This window comes from Myotis daubentonii, chromosome 4 (genome assembly GCF_963259705.1).
Source record: "Myotis daubentonii chromosome 4, mMyoDau2.1, whole genome shotgun sequence".
In the NCBI taxonomy this organism is placed as follows: domain Eukaryota; kingdom Metazoa; phylum Chordata; class Mammalia; order Chiroptera; family Vespertilionidae; genus Myotis; species Myotis daubentonii.
In genome coordinates, this window is record NC_081843.1 from 91,477,210 (window position 1) to 91,498,397 (window position 21,188).

Genomic DNA, 21,188 nt, shown 5'->3' on the forward strand with positions numbered 1-21,188 from the left:
TAATATTTTTATTTACTTTATGAAATAACCAAAAACTCATAGACACAGACAACAGTATGGTGGTTGCCAGAAGGAAGAGAGTTGTAGCAGGGTAGTAAAGGGTAAAATATTAACTAGTATTAATAAATTATATTATTCAGTAATTAAAATATTAATGATTGCTAATTTAACTATTAATTAACAATACAACTATTAACTAATAGTAATATCTTTTTTTATAAACAAATCCTCAGATGAGGACTTTTATTTTTTTAAATGTATTTCTTTATTGGTTTCAGAGAGGAAGGGAGAAGGAGAGAAAGATAGAAACATCAATGATGAGAAAGAATCATTGATCGGCTGCCTCCTGCACACCCCCTACTGAGGATCGAGCCCACAACCCAGACATGTGCCCTTGAGCCAGAATCGAACCTGGGACCCTTCAGTCCGCAGGCTGACGCTCTATCCACTGAGCCAAGCTGGCCAGGGCGCTAATAGTAATATTAACTGTACCCAGACTCTATAAAAATAAAGTTATTAGGATAGACCCTAGCAGCAGTCAGCTCACGAGCTACAGCCGGAACCCTGGCCACCCGGCGCCTCCCTGGCCGGCTGCCTAATGCAACAGTGACCGCTGATCTTCAGGCCTCCCACCTGGCCTGCCAGAGCCATTGCCCCTCATTCGCACACCTTTCGTGGCTAGATTCAGGGTCCCAACTTACCTTTCATTAACTCCCAGCATACCTTGTGCTTGGCCTTCAAGAGTTCTAGAAAGGTGTTTTAAAAGAAAATAGACCCAGAGCCTCCTTTCCATTTACATATGTATTTTCGTAGCCATCCCCAAAATGTGAAAGCTTTTTAAAAGCCTAAAAATTAATTTTAAAATATGAAACCATAGGCAGGTTTGCATAGGTATTTGCAAGCTTTTATCTCAAATTAGGGGTGCTCCAGAAAACCTTTACAATCCTATCTGCACCCAAAAAAATATCCATGCACACATTGACACACGTGTTCATATAAGTGGCTCCTTCTTCTGCTTGTCATGCCATTAGGCAGAACTGGTCGATCACTTTCATTCTGATAATGGTTTTCAACCTAATTTTCTCAGCCGAATCCTTTTGAAAACCAAACCTTACAGAGAGCCCCAGTTTATCATCCTAACAGCAGAATCGGTACAGAGAAGGAAACATGGGGTGACCATGACCCCTGCAGCTCATTTTCAACTTTCCTTTCATCCCCAAGAGCAGGACTGATGAGCATTGAGTATCAGTAGCCTCCAGACAGCTCACTGTGGATGACCTCAGCTGGGGAAATAAAAGCAAGAGCTAGAATGACAACAATAAGCAGATTATACATGGCTCTGTTCACGTAATGAAACCGGGGTGGAGTAGCTTACAAAGTGGGCTGTTTTATACAGACAGGGTTTATCAGACATCAGTCAGATCTGTATGTTATTAAAGTTACTAACTTTTCTAGTGCTGTGTCTGTTCCAAGAATGCTAATATAGTAGCAAAACTGCTTGTTCATAAAAACACCATATTAACAAAAAATAAAACGACTTTGTGAGAATGACAACTGTTTCCAGGGCTCTGGGCTCCGAGCTTTACTTGTTCTTCTCAGTGACCTGCAAGGAGGACACGATTACCCCCATTTCACAGATGACGACGCTGTGCCACAGGCAGGCGAGGTCACTGACCTCACCTGAGTCAGCTGATGAGTGAGGCAGGATGGAATCCGGGGGTGTCCTGACTCAGCAATGTCCACTGTGGTCAGTAGTGAGACAGTGCTAACAGGCTGGCCTGAGCTGCTTCCAGTGGACTAAATGGGTGGCAGGTGCCCACTTCTCCCTCCCACTTGGTTCTTTCCATTTTTTCCAGTGCCTGTCTGCTTCCAGGATATTCATGGCTCACCCTGGTCAAAGATTTCAGTTTTAAAAATCCGTTCTGTTTTAAATAGTCCTTCTGACAAACAATGTCTCTTTTAATAAAATATCTACACTTTCTTATCCTTTTAACAGAACTACCAGTAACGACTTATATCCAATTAAAGAATTGAAAGGCCAACAAAGAGTCTACATGTTAAAATTTTTAAAAAGATCTGTTCATTTTTCTTTTCACTTTCAAGAAAATGACACTGGCTTATCATTATATGTCTTCAGTATAGATTTTTAAAGAATTATGTCTGTTTGGCAATGTGCCTGATTATTTTTATTAAACATGCTAAGCTGGGTCAGCAAGCCATGTAATGAGTAATCCTTTTCCAAATCAAATGTGCGCAGGCATTGACCACCGCATCAAAGAGGAGAAAAAGGCATTTGCTTTCCCATGAAATTTGTAGGAATGACCAGTGAGCTTGGTGGTGGTCCCCAATCTTAATCCTTATTTCAGCATTTCTTAAAAGAGATTCTAAGTGTTGATTCAACGTATTTTCCTGTCCCAGTACTTTATATACAGCTGCATTCTGGGGCTGATATCCTGCTCGGTTTTCCTGCGGGTGAACTACGAGTTGAAGATGTTGATCATGCTGGCGGCGTTGGTGGGCTACAACATCATCTTTCTCCACACTCACGCCCATGTCCTGGACGACTACAGCCAGGTCTTATTTGAGAGGTAACCGGCTTCCTCCTTTTTCTCCTTCCTTTAGTGTGGGATGTCACTAAGGTGAGTGTGTTGAGTAAATGCAAATTCACAATAACATTGTAATTGGAACTCATTGTGTGAGAGTTTCTTTGAAGCGATGGTTCAGAAGGGTGATGTGTGGTTTTTATTATACATTACACAGAATATGTATTATCATAAAAAGAAGGTATGAAGTGGTGTAGAGATGATTTTGTTATAATCTGTACTATATTACTCTATTGATAAGAATAAGCTAGGGTTTCTCACCCTCAGCATTATTGATATTTTTCTGAATAATATCAATAGTGTACGGTTGGGTGTGGCTGAATAATTTTCTGATGAGGGGGCAGTCCTGTGCATTGTGGGATATTTAGCAGCATTCCTGGCCTCTTCCCACTAGACTCCAGACACAATCCCCTCCCCCAAAGCCATGAAATCCAAAAATGCCTCCCGACATATGTACCCTGCAAGGCAAAATGCACCCCCCTCCCCAGTCCAGTACAACTGAATCAACACACATAAAAATACTGGAAACTAAGTGGATACATTCACAAGTTACAGTGCTACATTCCTAAAATACCCTGGTATGGAGGGAGTACTCCTACCACTGTGTCGATTTTCTGTTCTATGAAGAAACTGACTTTCAAGAAAAGATATGACCTTACTCTCCCAGCCTTAGGACTGGATGCTGAAAGAATGGTCCCCTCACGGACACTCAGTCAGGTTTATACAAGGTTTCCTGTGACCAAATTACTTCCATGAGCTTATAATGAATATTTATTCCCTGCTTGAAAAACAGTGTTTTAATCATTATGATATCCTCCCTCTCACATTTTAATAGCAAGACAATGTTTTATAGCAAGTGTTCGGTTTATTTCTGGACCCACCAGACTTCACGTGTCTTCTATGAGCAGGCTGCATGATCCTCCATAATATCTCTATGTTCCTTTTAATATAAAGTAAATGCCTTAAGTATTTTCATGGATTTGTTGCTCCAGAAAGATGGTGGTTGCTGACAGTGCATGGCCATGTACGTCTTCGGAGGCCCAGAGCCAGGGACGCTGTGTGAACCTTTCGTGCCGATAAGAATGCTTTCAGAAACACAACCGCACAGCATTCTCTTCACCTAATTTAATTTTCGTCATCCTCCACACCATGAAATCCAAATAATCTGTAATCAAGCTCAGGGTAGTGGAGTTGCAAAAAATGTATAATTGTATTAAGGAAATTTTTATGATTCCTTAGCCAAGATGAGAATGAAATCAGAAGTTAATTTTCCAATAAATTCTCAAAAGCGCCCGGCAAACATGCTTCAATATTTCTGTACTGTATCCAGAAAGCCTGTATTGAATCCCTAAGTAAATGCGGCATTACTGATTTTTATGCGCAGCTGACGACGCTACTAAATTCCCTTTATTAAATTTAAAGCTCCTGAATGCGCGACACAGCCGAGGCAGAGGAAGAAATTAGATTAGCAGGTTTCTGATGGGAGAGATTTCCGTGTGGGGTCTGAGAGAGACACCACCGGCCGCAGTGGAGCAGGGCTCGGGCTGAAGGAGAGTAGCTTGTACCCTCAGCTTTTACCCCCTTTGGTTTACTTCAAGCTCCTTTGTGTCTGCTACTTGGTTCTGTCTTTCTACTAGCCTTAAAGCTAGGGAGGGCTGGAAGGAGAAGCCCAGGAGCCTGCCTTCTCTCCCAACAGTAAGCCCGCATCCTCTCCTGGAGGGATGCACCTGTCTCCCTCTTCCTAATCTTGACCTCAAGGTTCTGCCACCTTCAGACCCGATTCCTGAAGGAGCTGCCACAGCACTCCCAGAGCATCCCTCTGCCAAAAGATAAATCTTGCTGGCATAACATCACATTTTCTGTAATGTCAGCTTAAAACTAACCCCATCTGAGAAACTCCTAAGGGGGCAAGTTTAGAATTCCCTCCTGGTCTCTCAGCCTCTGTGTGTGTTTGATACAACCCTTCGATTCATGCCAGAGCCCAAATCCACCCATCCCAATGTTTTCTTTCTCTGCTGAGATTCCAGAGATCCCCCATCAAATGACTGATAAAGTTGCCTCATCCTTTGGTTTGTTGATGCTGACACAACGCCTTCAGATAGGAAACTAGGACTAGGATCCTGACATGGAATGGTGCCTTGAGAGTAGATATCCCAAGTCCCAAGCCACAGGTGCCCTTCAGGGAGGCAGCTGGCTTAAGGAGTGCCAGGCAGCACCTCCTTTAATGACCGAGGGAGTGTGTGTCATTGAAGTCACATCTTGGTCCTTTTCCTCTTCTGACCTGTTTCTGGTCACCGCATCTCGGCCCCCCACACACGCTTGTCATTCCTGGTGTCCTGGTCTTCTTTCCGGGACAGGTGCTTGCCTGTGTGGCAGTCACTGTCCTTGCTGCCCACCTCGGCCTCTGAGCTGGCTCCTCGTTGACACTGAGTGTTCCCAGTAGGCCTACTGCGAGCTTTGGGCTTTCACCCCTGGGTATGCCTGAGGACTGAGCCACACTCCCATCCCAGAAGGTTAGGGAGTATCCCCCGTGGACAAATCTGTTGCCTCTGATGTCTGCCTATCCCTTTTCTATGGTACATACATTGAAAATTTTCATAGAAACTCTTGATTCAAGGAAAGAGAAGATCTTAACCAGGTACCACTGTGGTGTCCACAGTGCCTGAAAGTGTGCCTGGCACCTTGTAAATGGGTGCTCAGTGAATATCGACTGAATGAATGAATAAAAACAGGCTGTGCTCCTGAATATACTGGCTCTAATGACACGTTCACCTCACCTGCTTCCCCGGAGGAAGAGGCTCCTTGGAGATGTGTCTTTCCAGGATCAGCATCCGTTTTGTTTATACCTTAAATGTCAAGAGAAAATATGGGAGGGCATCTCTGTTTATAAGGCAGTGCCCAGCCATCGTCTCAATACACAGTTTGGATAGTGTTGTTGTCCTGTACGTGAGTTCACCATGGCCCACGTTTCAGAGGGCTTTTTCAAACCAAATTTGACATGGATAATGGACAAGCCAACAACATGGGCAGTTTTTGCCAGCAGGGCTAGCAAAGAAAACAGAGGTATGCACTACAAAGTATGCAAGTATGCAACTCCAGATCAATGAAAAATTCAGAAAGTGACATCAAACATATTCTTACAAATTCATGAATGTGGAAAGTCAACTTTTCAGGAGAAAAAAAAGAAGACTACTTTGAGAGAGTATGACATTAAAAATTCGAAATCTTTCCATTCACGACAACATGAATAGACCTAGAGCATATTATGCTAAGTGAAATAAGCCAGAAAGAGAAAGACAAATACCATATGATTTCAGTTATATGTGGAATCTAAAAAATATAAAACAAATGAACAAGCAAAACCAAACAGAAACAGACCCACAGATAAAGAAAACAAGCCGATGGTTGCCAAAGGGACGGCAGGGGAGAGGAGAGGACTAAAAAGGAAAAATAAATAAATAAGCAAAAAAAAATGCAAAGTATGGAATGAACATGACAAAAATAGTTTCAACTCTAATGTAGTAGTTTAATTGAATTTAATAGTTTTTAACTCATTTTGCCTTAATGACTTGACAGCAAAATAGTAATTGCAGATTCTTTTTTTTTCTTTGTAAAGGAATACAAACCTCTAAATTATGTTTTAACAGTTTTGATGTGCATTTCAGTTATTGATGATAAGTCATATAAAAATTTGAAAACTAAATCTAGAGTGGAGGCCAGCAGCATCTCAGTACTTAACATTACCTGCCGTTCTGTGATTCTGCTACGTCACTGCAATAGTTTCTGGTATTTAGAAGGGCCAGAACGAGATGTATCTTAATTCTTTGGCATTTACAACACTCCTCCATCTTGTCTGTGAGGACAAGATATTTTGCTGTATCGATCGATAAGGATTCTGGTTCCTGTCCATGACACTGCCTCCCTCAGCCCTCAGCCCTCAGCGCTCAGCCCTCAGCCCTCAGCTCTCAGCCCTCAGCCCTCAGCCCTCAGCCCTCAGCCAGGGCCTTCGAGGACACTGAGTGCTCTTCTTGGTGATGGATGGTGATGACCATTGATATTGCTGGAAGCTGTTTTTGTGTCAGAGACACTTCCCATGACAAATGCTTCTTACAGCATCTGCAAGACAGTGTCCGGTTTTTCTTGGAAGCTTTTTCCTTGCAGAACTGAAAAATCTCAAGGGATGGATGTTACCATTTCATATCGACCCAGAAATGTGCCATTAAATTCAAAGAGGTGTCAGGCATGGAGAACAGAGGGGATGACCAGGGGCCTGGTAGACTAACCAGCTCTGTTTAAGCACTTAAGCCTCATAAAATAGATACTTTGTGGACAAGGTATAAATAAAGTATATAAATCAGCAGCAGCCATACTAGTGCCTGGTATCATTCAGAGGCTCTGGATTGTTGCTGGTAGAAATGTCTACATAATTTTAACTTCCAGATCAGCAACAGCTTGGTATCAAGGATGTGATGCAGATGCTCAAGCAGACATATACCGCTGAGAGCTGTGAGTTAGGCACCTTCGATGTGGAATTGCTCTTCTTTCCCTGTGTCTCATGGAAAACCCAACAGCTAGAATTCAAGATATTGTGACATATTTTGACAACGCCCTGACTTGGGTCAACTGGTGATGAGCCCACTGAGAGTCTGGAGGAAGAACTGCAGAATTAGCCACTCAGGAGACAGGCCAGGGAGCAGGGCAGACTCCCTCTGCAGTAGACAGTCTGGGCGTATTCCAGAGCACCTGAAATTTCCTTGAAGTCTTCTCTTTTGAATTAAAACTGTATTTCAAATTTGCATTCCAACTCATAATATGTCCAAGTTAATGTTGAAATAATATTATCTTCAAATTTCCTATCTCAGTTTCTCTTCCCCTTTCGAGTTCCCCCACCCTGTGCCATCTCCAGAAAGCAAGGAACACACACATCTCCCTGTGACTGGCAGTGGGGCTGGAGGTAGGTAATATGAGATACCTAATTTAACAAAAAAGCAAGTCATCCTAGGACAACTCAAGCTTTCTTTTCTTCTCCAGAAAGCAGCCATCAGTGAGCAATTTCGTTGTCTAACCTAAAACAGAAAATGTCCTGTGATTTGGACCCACCTGCAGGAAGATACTCAATTCTGAGCTGTTTTGTTTGATTTTAGAATGAGGGGAGGGAGAAGATTTCCCAGAGCCTGTGCCCACAGACTGTACAGAATTCATACTTCTTATCACCAACTCTCCCATCGGTGGTGCTGCAGCTGTGCACATCCCTTACCGTGTTAGTCTGTTTCAGCCCCTGCATGTTCCGCTGGGCAAGTTTGAACGCCACTCTGAAAAGGCATGAGGCTTTGAGCTGTCTGTCTTTGGATGACACTGGGCCATCGTCTCCGGAATCTTGCACAGGATCTTGGCGAATCTGTGTCCAGCCAGGAGGAGGAAGATTGTCTGGAAATGAAATCCCTTAGGTTTCAAACCAGTGTGATTATTTGTCCGCTCATTCATTTGTTTCTACAACACACTTGTATTGAGCATTCTCCATATGCCCGCCCCAATTCCTGGAGTTGGAGCACACAGAGATGGATAACATATAGTCTCTGTTGTCAAGAAGGTCACACAAACCTGCTATAAGAAACCATGGTTCGGCAGAAGGCCAAAAGGAGGTTGCCCAGGAGTCGTGGTTACGTTTGTACAGCACACCTAGGAAATGAGTGGCATGCAGGCTGGGAGCTACCTCAGGTAGCCCAGAGTTGACTGCAATATTGGAAAGACTTTGAAGAGCCATGGGGATTGAAAAGCACAGCATCATGGCAGAATAAGATATCTCTCATTTCTGCCCTCCCCCGCTCCCCACCTTAATAATAATAATTTGAAATCTGTCCACAGACAAAAGTACCTTTGTGAGAGTTGTGGGGTCCAGCAACGATACCAAGGGATCTGGGTGGAGTCTCACCCACCTGTGCATCAGGTAATGTCATATAGACCTTGGTCCTGGCTGTGGGCCGGGCAGTGGCCCAGGCACCTGCTCCAGCCCCTCTCAGCCATGATCTGGGAGGCTGGGAAAACACTCTCAGCCAGTCACCAGTGGATTAGAGAGCCTTAGGAAAGCCCAGGTTTCCAGAGGAAAGTCCCAGCACATTATGGGAAGAAAAATTAGAATTTGAATGCTTTGAAGTAGGCAATAAGAACAGTTTGACTCTACCCACAGCGCCCCTCCCCCATGATGGCACAGCTTAGGCTCAAGAGACATCCCCTCACCCATGGTCCTGAAGAGGAAACAAGAGCGTGTAAGTGAGCACAAAGCTTCCCCAGCTGTGCAGGGCACTACAAAGAAGCCCCTGTCCTCTTGACCCACCCTGAATACTACATCGGGAGCTGTATGACTGGGGGTCAGGTAGAGGCTGGAAGAGTGGCAGATGGGACTCTCCATGGCATTAAAGGGATTCCACTAACTGCACTGAGACCTCCATCAAGCAGCCTGCCCACCATCCATGGGGAACACTTTGCCCGCAGATCCCCCACCTGGCCCACGGGTACCTCCACTGCTCCCTGTGCCTCCCCCACCTCCCACCCCTGCTCTGTGGCCAGCTCCCTGTGTGCATTCCCCATGGCAGCAAAGAGAGTGAGCTTTGGCAGACAGCTAGTGAGCACACACAGAAAGCTAGTCCAAATATGGGGACATGAACCTTAGTAGGTTTTGTTGGGAAATCTAAAGGGAGGCAGTCAGCACTTGACCCAATGCATTGTAGAATGGAGAGGAGGAATACAAGCTTAAGAATTCTGCCACTAGAGCAGCCGTGGGCAAACTACGGCCCACAGGCCGGATCTGGCCCATTTGAAATGAATAAAACTAAAAAAAAAAAAAAAAAAAAAGACCATACCCTTTTATGTAATGATGTTTACTTTGAATTTATATTAGTTCACACAAACACTCCATCCATGCTTTTGTTCCGGCCCTCCCGTCCAGTTTAAGAACCCATTGTGGCCCTCGAGTCAAAAAGTTTGCCCACCCCTGCCCTAGAGGGACCAAGAAGCATGGAGCATTTTTTCATTGAAGACTTAACAAATGGTCAACATGTACATGAAAAGATGCTCAACATCTCTAATCAGGGAGATCAAAACCACAATGAGCCCTAGCTGGTTTGGCTCAGTGGATAGAGCATCAGCCTGCGGACTGAAGGGTCCCAGGTTCAATTCCAGTCAAGGGCACATACCCAGGTTGCAGACCCAATCCCCAGAAGAGGGCGTGCAGGAGGCAACCAATCAATGATTTTTCTCTCTCAGCATTGATGTTTCTCTCTCTCCCTCTCTGAAATCAATAAAAATATGTCTAAAAAAACACAATGAGATATCACCCCACACCTGTTAGAATGGCTATTAGCAAAAAGACAAGCAACAACAAGTGCTGACAAGGGAGTGGAGAAAAGGGAACCCTGTACACTGTTGTTTCAGCCACTATGGAAAACAGTATGAAAGTCCCTCGAAAAAAAATAAAAACAGAACTGCCATATGATCCAGTAATCCCACTACTGGTATACTAGTGTAGCTACAGAAATTGAAATCAGGATCTCAAAGAGATATCTTCACTCCCATGTTCATTGCAGCTTATTCACAGTAGCCATGACATGGAAATGACCTAAGTCTGTCAATGTATGAATAGGTAAAGGACATGTCAGATATATAAACATGTGTCACACTTTTACTTCAGTTTATCAACTATTACCAAAATAACAGATAACTAGATTTCTTGAGATGCTTTTTTTATTTAAAAAATAGAGGCTCGCTCTTTTCCGGCTGGAACCATGGAGGGTGCAGAAGAGAAGAAGAAGAAGGTTCCTGCTGTGCCAGAAACGGTCAAGAAAAAGCGAAGGAATTTCGCAGAACTGAAGATCAAGCGCCTGAGAAAGAAGTTTGCCCAAAAGATGCTTCGAAAGCAAGAAGGAAGCTCATCTATGAAAAAGCTAAGCACTATCACAAGGAATACAGGCTGATGTACAGAACTGAGCTTCGAATGACCAGGATGGCAAGAAAAGCTGGCAACTTCTCTGTACCTGCTGAACCCAAATGGCATTTGTCATCGGGATCCAAGGTATCAATGGTGTGAGCCCAAAGGTCCAAAAGGTGCTGCATCTTCTTTGCCTTTGCCAGATCTTCAGTGGCACCTTTGTTAAGCTCAACAAGGCTTCCATGAACATGCTGAGGACTATGGAATCATATATTGCATGGGGGTACCCAAACCTGAAGTCAGTAAACGAATTGATCTACAAGCGTGGTTATGGCACAATCAACAAAAAATGAACTGCCCTGACAGATAACTCATTGATTGCTTGATCTCTTGGTCATTATGGCATCACCTACATGGAAGATCTGATTCATGAGATCTGTATTGTTGGAAAGCGCTTCAAAGAAGTAACAACTTCCTGTGGCCCTTCAAGTTATCTTCTCCAGGAGCTGGGGTGAAGAGAAAGACCACCCACTTTGTAGAAGGTGGAGATGCTGGGAACAGGGAAGACCAGATCAATAGGCTTATTAGGAGAATGAACTAAGGTATCTACCATGGTTATTTTTGTAATCTGGTCAGTTAATAAACTGAGTCCTTTAAAATTGAAAAAAAATTAAAAATAGAGGCTCATTTCACCAAGAAAAAAAATTTTAAGGATTATATTTGTGTCCATATGCCTGGACTGCTTTCTCTCAGAGAATGAAAATGTCATTTTTACCTCACCAGAACTGTTTGCCTTTAGGTTAGAAACTGGTTCGCCAAGTAATCCCTCCATATCTGCCACCCAGTTTGTTAGGTTTCTTTGTTCTTTTGGACTCTCAAAACTTGAGGGCCAGAATGAGTACCCCATGAACAGCCTTAGGGCGAGGGCCAACTGCAAATTAGTGTGTGGCTACAGGCGTACTTGGATATCTACATCTCCAGAGTCCAATTTTGAGCTATTAAAGAAAACATATTTGGTCACATTTTGACTGGAACTGTCATCAAGTCAAAAATCATAGAGTTAGAAGCTTTCTCAATTATATCAGCTCTGTCTCCCCTACTGTATAACTCAGTGATAGCACAACCCTCACACATGAAAGTCTGAAATGGACCTTATCCTTAAAACTCAAAGCAGGGAGAGAGAGAGAAAGAGGCCTCATACCCAACTAGCTGTCATTTTTTATATAAATGGCTAACATAATTGTTATGGGTAGAACTGTGTCCCCCAAAAGAAGACCTGCTGAAGTCCTAACCCCCCACACCTCACAACATGAATCTACTTAGATCAGGGTTATTGCAGATGTGATTAGTTAAGATGAGGTCCTACTGGAGCAGGGTGGGTGCTAATCCAACATGGTTGGTGTCCTTATAAGAAGATGGCCATGTGAAGAAGGAGACACACTGGGAGGACACCTGTGATGATGAAGACAGAGACTGGGGAGGAGTGAGCCAAGGAGCGCCAGAGAGTGGTGGCCAACCACCCGAAGCCAGGACAAGGCAAGAAGGATTTCTCAGCAAGTGTCAGAGGGAACATCACCCTGCCAGCACCTGGGTTTCAGACTTCTGGCCTCCAGGACTGTGAGACAATAAATTCCTATTGTGTTAAGCCACCCAGTGCGTGGTACTATGTTTCGGCAGCCCTGTGAAACTAATACAGTGATCCACACAGTTGACTAGACTCTGCCAGGAGGACATCCTACCGTTTTATTCCATCTCTTCCAATGCTCCCTCCACATTACACATTCCTTTTCCTCCCCGCCTTCCCCACATATACACAAAGAGCAAGGTAACCAGGAATGGATCTATGGATGGAGAAGTTCATCATTCAAACTACAGGAGCCCTGGCAGCATGCATCCCTGAGAGGCCCCCATGGGAGAGAAGGGCTCCGGTGGGAGTAGGCAACTCTTTTTTGGCTGGATGAATAAAAGAAGTTTTAAAGACATCTAAATGAAACTCAAGAAAGCAAGGTGCAGTTCTTCCTAGTAGAGAGATTTTCAGAAGTGAAAAAAGCATCCATGTGTCGGTACATGAGTCTGCTCTACATCTGGGTTGTGCCTTCTTACTGTCTGAGGTCCATTTTGGTCTGTACTTTCAAACCCACTGCCAAGTTCAGCATGAGAGTCCTCCCTTACCTTGCTTCGTCCAAGTACCTACTTCCAGCCACCACTATTCCTCACTGAGGCTCAAGATGTGGGAGTGGAGATCAGGATACTTCCACCCCTAAACCAATGCTCAAGTGCATCGATGTGAGGCGTTCTGGGAAAGGATTGTTCCCATAGGTTGCTTACATATATTTTCTGTGTGAGTAACTGCAAACCCAGGCAGGACCTGGATTACATTAAGAGGGACCTCCTCCCATTCTCCCGCAGTGACAGGGACCTGAGCTGGCATATTTGGGTCATCAGGTCCCTTTCCTGAGCATACCAATGAGACCTGAGTTCTGATTGGTTATGCCAATGATGCTAATGCAAGATCTTGACCTGGGAGTCAACATTTCGCTCTTACTTTGGGGCTTACAGAGGTGGTGAGTGGAAGAGGGGGGTGGCATAGCTGCTTTCTCAGACCCCTGGTTCAAAGTAATAAGGTGTTCATAAGACAATATGAAAATTCAAAACTCAGCCTGTGCCAGCTTCTTAGGCTTTTTGGCTGTATTGTACCACTTTTACTAACTGGTCAAGATCATGTCAATATAGTCAGTATAGAAAAAAGATGAGCTTAACATTCATTGCAGTCAGCACTGTTTATAAACAACTGCTCCCCTGAGTCCCTTCAACTGTGCTGTTAGACACAGCTGCCACTGGCTCAAAATGGAGCTTGATTTCTTAAAATCAATATGACTGAGACAGGAAAATGGCACTTTTCAGCTTACTTCATTCTCAGAGAGAAACTGCTGACCTGCTGGCTGAAGAGCTCAGATTCTTCCAGACATAGCTGGCTTGGTAGGGAGGAGAGAGCCCTGAATGCAAGCACCGCCAGTTTCTGGCGAGTTCTCTGCGGTCCTGAGTCTTAAACCACAGGGACTGGGCAACTGTGTCCTCATTGACGCAGGAATCCACTTCTGCTTTACACTTGGATCTTTTATTCTCTTAATGATATCCTTCAATCAGCATTTGTGTATCCTTCCCAGTTCCATCGCCCACCCCATCTCCCTGTAGTTAATACCTAAAGTCATGAGTGCCCTTTATGCAGTGCTTCCTCAGTGTCAGGCTCTCTGCCAGGTATATAACTATTTGATTTAGTTATGGAAGCAGCCCATAAGGTAGTTATTGGTACCCCGTTTGGCTGATGAGCAAAGTGTAGTTTCAAGGGGTTAATCCCAGGGCCCACAGCTTCCTAGAGAAGGTGGAGTCAAGATTATATCCTGGGCCCTAACTGGTTTGGCTCAGTGGATAGAGCATTGGCCTGTGGACTGAAGGGTCCCAGGTTCGATTCTGGTCAAGGGCATGTCTTGGTTGCGGGCACATCCCCAGTAGGGGGTGTGCAGGAGGCCGATGATAGATGTTTCTCTGTAATCTACATTTCTAACTCCCTTCCTCTCTCTGAAATCAATTTAAAAAAAGAAAAAAATCAATAAAATATATTTTAAAGAAAGAAAAACTATTGAAAAAACAAAAAAAAAATTTTAAAAAGATTACATGAAGCTTCCATAGAGAAACAGAAAATTCTCAAAGCAACTTCAACTCGCAAACAGAAAGTGATTACGTGATATTTATACTTGATTAAATACAACCTAATGGTGCTTATGCGACACGGTGTCATACTAAATCAACTGTTTTTTCAGGTCTTACAGAACTATGTGGGAAATTATTCTTTGTCAGCTTATGCAGGACTGTCCTGGGATGGCAGTAGATTTTCCTTTGCATGCTGTATTTCTCATTGTTTTCAGGAAAAACAGAACCTATACGAGGCATAGATATGATTACCACAAGGAATTGGCTCATGTGATTAAGGGGGTTGGCAAATCCAAAATCTGCAAAGCCAGTGTCTTGGTTTGAGTCTGAAGGCCAGGGGCTGCTGTAGAACCAGGAGGAATCGATGTTCCAGTTCAAAGGTAGTCGGGCCAGAGAGAATTCTCTCTTGCTCAAAAGAAGATCAGCCTTTTCTATTGTGGATGCCTTCAACTGTTTGGATGAGGCCCACCCATATTTTGGAGGACAATGGCTTTACTCAACCTACCAATTTCAATGTTGATCTTACCCAAAAAATATTCTCACAGAAACACCCAGAGTAGTATTTGACTAACTAGCTGGGTACCCGGTGGCCCACTGAAGTTGACACATAAAACTGACCAACCCACATGCCAACTTGGATGTGTGGAAGGTCCCTGCCTGGAATGTTGTGGTAAGGATGTGAGAACTTGAGCAGGGATAATTTACTGATACCTATCTGGACCTGAGGGGAAGTGGGCCGGTGGATGAAGGGTTTCCATCTTCATTACACTTTTGTGATACAAAGACATATAAAAGAGGGTCTAAGAATGCGTGCTTTTGAGAAAGTGATAGCGTGTAGAAATGAAGTTCTTTCTAAGAAAAATTTGAAAAAGTTATATATGAAATTATCCATAATGATCCCCGAACTATAAAGAAATAAGATTAACATTCCTTCCCCTAATATTTGTTAGAGCTTGGTATAAAATAAGAAACCTTAACCAATTTGGAAGAATGTTTTATGAAGCTCTTAAAATAGGATTGTTTTGTTTTGATGTTATCTGAGTTTGAAAATATATTTGATGTGTGTGTGTGTGTGTGTGTGTGCGTGCGCGTGTGTGTGTGTGTGTGTGTGTGGCCAGAATGGAATGCAGACACTCAGCTAGAATTTCTGAAGTTTGCCGATTCACAGATTCTACATCTTAGTTGTGTATGTTGTTTTGATTTGTTTTTGTCTGTTTGTTTTTAATAGACCAGGCATTTGGAAAGACCTGAAGACCATGGGCTCTGTGTCTCTCTTTATATTCTTCATCACACTGCTTGTTCTGGGTAGACAGGTAAGAAGTCTGGTTTTTTTTACACAATTTCTCTGAAGTGTCATATTAATAACACTCTGAGGATGTGCATTGTAGTTACCTTCATGCAAACATCTTAACACAGGAAAAACTGGGTGGCACAGGGTATGTGGGCTTAGATACAGACAGAGGAAGAAAGTTACTATTTTCCACTAGTGGCAAACTTTGTAAATGATAAAGATGTGAATTAATTCATTTCCTTTAAGTCTCAAAATATATTTTATAGGTTCCCTAAGCCTAAAAAAGCTGACACTACTTGGAAAAAAATTCCCCTTGACTGGGTTTTCATTTGCTTTTCAGAATGTGTAATATGCTTCCTTTTCTTTGAAGTGGGTAGAAGACCTGTGCTGTCACTTGCAATCACTCCTAGAAATAGAGTCTTTTGTTCAAAATTTTACTTTATGATGCAAATGAAACTGTGCTTCCTTCCTTGGGCCCTGTACTCCTTCCTGGCCTCCCAGTAGAGGCTGTGGGTGCAGGATTTTTAAGGGCAGTATCCTTCCTCTGCCTGGTTACAGGACACTCACTCAAAGAATAAACTCATCTCATTCATCTCATGCCTGGTGGCTCTGCCTCAACCAAAGTTTGCTTTGAGTTTTCTGATGGATAACGTGAAACCAAGTAGTGATTAATGTGGAAATAACCAACTAAGATGCAAATGCATTTACATTATGTACACATCTCGAAACTGTGAACCAATAGGAAGCTGTTAATGGCCAGGGCAGAGACCAGATCTGTGACTGCCAGCCCAGCCGCCTGGGGACACCGCAGTCTCCATCTCCCAGAGCAGTGCTAGTGGCAGCCTGACCCAGGAGCTCACAGGGCAGCCCTCAGCACTCTCCCTAGAGCTGAGCTGTGGTCCTGCTGCAGAGCCTTGGAGATCCCAGTCTGCCTGCTGCCCTTCCCCGCCTCTGTCCCTGGCGCCTGCTTGGTTCTGTTTTCTTTGGCTTGCCTTTTTGACAACCGCACGTTTCTGTAAGCCTTGTTATACTGTGTTGTTCTTTTTCTTGGTTTCATTTGTTTCTCCTACTACCCTATTTCCAGTGGAGGTCACAGTCACAGATACTAGAGGTTAGGACTTGGAACTGTCTTTTGGGGCACACCGTTAAATCCATGACAGTGGTTTGGGATGGGAACATTTGTCTTGCTTTGGGGGCCTCCCCTCAAGTTTCTGAGGTACCTGCACATAAGGACAGGAATCTGCAGCAGAAAGCACTGGGGAGGGGAGATGTGAAGATTTGGCAAAATGTCACTTTTAGTCCAATGTAGCTGGTCCCAAATCCAGTTCCTTTTATTAAACAACTTGCAAAATGCCCCCCTGTGATGCAAGAGCGATCACTCGGAAAACCTGAGCAGTCTTTGTACAGTTTTCAGAAACCTTTCAAACCTGCGTGATTTGGGCTTGCTGCCTGCCCTTCTGGCTCCTTGGTTTCATCTCATGTTCCATTTCTGTCTCACCATCGATTGCTCTGTCATTTTAATTCAAAACCAGCCACATCACTGGATTATTCCCCAAAAGGCCCAAATGAATAATCTATTCTCTAAGTGAGAGGTCATTTCTAGTAAGTGCCCAGCATGATTGCCATAAAATAGAATGTGGAAAATTGGCATTAATGTAAAAAGTTAATATAAAGAACCTTAAAAATATCCTTTACAATCTTTTTTTTTTAATGTCTGGCTATATGAGGCAAAAAAATAAATGCCACACCAGAGAAGGAATAACTTTTTAGTGGATCAAACATAATTCGATCAGTTATAATAGATCAGTGGTTCTCAACCTTCCTAATGCCGCAACCCTTTAATACAGTTCCTCGTGTTGTGGTGACCCCCAACCATAAAATTATTTTTGTTGCTACTTCATAACTGTAATTTTGCTACTGTTATGAACCTTAATGTAAATATCTGATTTGCAGGATGTATTTCCATTGTTACAAATTGAACATAATTAAAGCATAGTGATTAATCACAAAAACAATATGCAATTATATATGTGTTTTCTGGTGGTTTTAGGCGACACCTGTGAAAGGGTCATTTGACCCCCAAAGGGGTCGCGACCCACAGGTTGAGAACCGCTGTAATAGATGCATGATCATTGTTTGTTGGATTCAGGATGTGCATTTATTTTTCATTGTTATTTGTTCATTAGATGTGTGTGTGTTGTTGTTGTTGTTGTTGTTGTTGTTGTTGTTGTTGTTTTACATCACTGGCATAATTAACCAAACCATAAAACAAACAAACCCCCTGCATTCAGTTCTTCTTTGCATTTGTTTGTCTATAAATTACTCCCTGTGCTGAAATACACTCTGTGTACTAGGACCCTCTGCCATAGGAGGATCTACTCAAGTCTATTTTATTCTATTAAGTTATTTACATCGCAGCTGGCACAGAATGATGCCAAAACCAGCAAGACCCTTTGACAGTAAACAAGTCTCTCCATTTCTACAATGTTCATAACTTAAAAAAACAGCATTAAGTTTTAATACATTATAAAACATTTGCACATGTTTTTATTACCAGGCACCATCTTAATTAAATGATATCAAAATGAACTTTTGTCTAAATATGTCACTCTCTCAGTACAATGAAACACCAAATAAAAAATGCATATTTTTCAATGAATACTTAATTATATAATTTGTGCTAGGGGAAAACGGATTTTTAAATATTAAAGGCAAGTTGCCACAAATGAACACCATTATTTCTCAAATGCAAATCATCAAACAAAGCACTCTCTCTACTAATGTGTTTTCCATATTTAGTCATTATTTACATTCTATTATGCCTCTTTTCAAAAAATAATTCAAGCCACCTTTTATTAACAAAACCGAGCAAGGAGCTTTCCTATCTTTTTTCCTTGCAAGCCTCCAACATAGCTGTTTTCTCTGTTCCTGAGGCTGGTCCTTTCCTGATCTTGCTGTTTGCAAATCCGTGTTAGAGGCTGAGTGAGCAGCATTGGTGGGGAACAGTGGGCTTTGCAGGGAAGGTGACAGTTTGTTTGGGGGTTCTTTTTTTCGGTTTTGTCTTTCGTTCTTTTTATTTTCTCTTTAAAACCTCCACTCTCTGGCAGGACAAGATGCCTATTGTTTCTTTACCTCTGTGTCCTCTTGTAACAGAATGAATATTACTGTAGGTTAGACTTCTTATGGAAGAACAAGTTCAATAAAGAGCGGGAGGAGATAGAAACCATGGAGAACCTGAACCGCGTGCTGCTGGAGAACGTGCTTCCGGCGCACGTGGCCGAGCACTTCCTGGCCAGGAGCCTGAAGAATGAGGTGAGATGAGGTGGGACTGATGGCCAGGACTGGATGGTGGGCCAGGTGAGGGCTGGAAGAAGCTCCAGGCAATCACCTAGATGCCTGTGGTACTACAAACACCTTAGTGTTCAAGTCCAACATTCGAGAGGATGTTGATTAGATGCAAAATGTCAGTTGAGAAGAGTGAGCTAGAATCACCTGTGAACGTCTTAGCATGGAACTGATTCATTATTCCTCATTTTCCCCCAATCACATAACGTTCTGAGGATACAATATGAGGCACTAGGGTTCCAAATGTGTATGTCACAGAAGTGGCCAGCACCCTCTCCCTGGCGCTGGAGGGGGCCTTGAGAACCGGCATATACTAGAAACCGAAGTCCAGAGGCAGAATCGAACCACACATCCCACACATCCACTCTTTCACTTCTCACAGCTTTCCTGAGAGCCTTTTAAGGGTTTTAGAATCTCAAAGATATGAGATAAAATTTGGAAGTTATCCATACAGGACCAGATCAAAGTCTTGAGTCCATTAATATAATGGAATTAAATGGAAATTTCACAGAAAATATAAAGGTATGGATATTTAACTTGCATTATAAAGGTTGTGGAGATATATCTGCTGACTCTTGTTATGCAGAAATATTTTTTAAAATCACATTTTATTCCATATGCCATTTCAACACTGAATTTCAACCTTTCTAAAATTCAGTGTTGAAATGGCATATGGAATAAAATGTGAATTTTTAAATATTTCTGCGTGACAAGAGTCAGCAGATATATCTCTAATGGGGGCTATCTTAATTTAAGAAACATGTAGTTGAGCGCCCACTGTGTGCAAAGGCCTGGATTGAGAACAGCGGGATTCCAATGACGTGTGAGGTACACTCCTGTTCTTAAGAAATTTTTAATGAGGTTGGGAATAGATGAGGGATCAGGGAACCTATATAGATAGATGAACTCCTTAATAAACAAGCTCAATTGTGGTGGTGCTAGAGTACAAAGCAACCTCGAGAGAAAAGGCTTGGAACAGTGTTTTTCTGAAGTGCCAGGTGGAGGGGTGGGATGCTGGATACTGTCACTGTCATCTTACTGGAAGTGTGCTGGGCATGTGAGCCAACCCAGGGTCCCACAGCAGGTATGACTGACCACAGACCATTCACTTTCCTATTTCTCTTGATGTTTTCTATACTCAGTAGGTTACTCAGCAACCAAGGTACATATTGGTCATAGATGATGGTGTCACTACATCTATTAAGAAGGAACCATCAGTTTTCATTAACTATGTAAGAGCACTCATCCTGTCATACAGCAAGCAGTCAGTGCTGGTGATTTTCATGCTTATTCTTGTCATCATCATCATTCCTCAGAGAGTCACTCTGGTTGATGTCAGCAGACTACAGGGAAATTCAGGATATAAAAAATATACCCTTGCCTTCCTAGACATACCCCTTTTAAGAGCAGGGAGGTAAGTTGAATTTATCCTATTTTTTTTAATATGAGTTTATTGATTTTAGAGAGAGGAAGGGAGAGGGAGAGAGGGGTAGAAACATCAATGATGAGAATCATTGATCGGTTGCTTCCTGCATGCCCCCTACTGGGGATCTATCCCACAACCTGGGCATGTGCCCTGATTGGGAATCAAACTGTGACCTCCTGGTTCATGGGTCGATACCACCCACTGCGCCCCATAAGCTGGGCTACCCTGTGTTTATAAAAATTGGTATTTTTAACTAGAACAGGCTCCTAGGGGGTTATCTGTTACCCTGACTCCTTAGCTTAGTCAGCATTACTGGAACCTAAGCTTGGTAATCACATATGCCACCAGTTGTCTTCCTAGGATATGAATGTTCACAAAAACAATTTTGCAGAGGGAGAAAGTACGGGTCTGCACAATAAGCCAGCTCAACCATATTCAGAGCAGAGTAGAAAAGGGAAACCTTGATTCTATCGTCCGTGTATTGTGTGCAGAATTGTGAGGCAGTAACAGAAGGCATTATGAGGTGGTTGGCCCTGAGAACAGGAAGATTACATGAGTCTAGCTTTTCCAGGGAGTAGTTGGGACCTTCAGTGGGTCACCATTGCCCTCAGGTGTTTGTTATGAGACCTCAGTGGGAGAAGAACGTTCTTCTGAGAGTCCACCTTGGAGCTACGGTGCTGTTGGAGTGCTCACTCTCTGCCAGGGATTCATCTGGGTGCCCCAGAGGACAGAACTCACTGATAACATACATGCAGAGTGGGTTTCCTCACCCTGCCAGGCACACCGGAAGCACCAGCTGCTAGCATTCTTTCTTCACTCAGATGGTGGTCATCTTGTTTTTCAGAACTGGCCTCACATTCCCTAGAGTAAGGAACGTTTCCCATGATG

At 43.1% G+C, this 21,188-nt stretch overlaps 1 protein-coding gene and 1 pseudogene across 15 annotated transcripts in view; both read left to right on the forward strand.

The window, feature by feature from the left end:
• Window positions 1-21,188, forward strand: part of ADCY2 (adenylate cyclase 2) — a 289,765-nt gene that overhangs the window by 252,555 nt on the left and 16,022 nt on the right. For 12 of the 15 annotated variants that reach the window (XM_059694687.1, XM_059694692.1, XM_059694683.1 and 9 more), the window contains 3 exons: window positions 2,419-2,588; window positions 15,467-15,551; window positions 18,683-18,841. In XM_059694687.1, coding sequence (XP_059550670.1) covers window positions 2,419-2,588; window positions 15,467-15,551; window positions 18,683-18,841 — 414 coding nt within the window. The remainder of the gene's footprint in view (window positions 1-2,418; window positions 2,589-15,466; window positions 15,552-18,682; window positions 18,842-21,188) is intronic. The other 3 variants (XM_059694690.1, XM_059694697.1, XM_059694696.1) reach the window with 1 other exon arrangement.
• On the forward strand, window positions 10,367-11,196 carry LOC132233656 (large ribosomal subunit protein uL30-like; annotated as a pseudogene).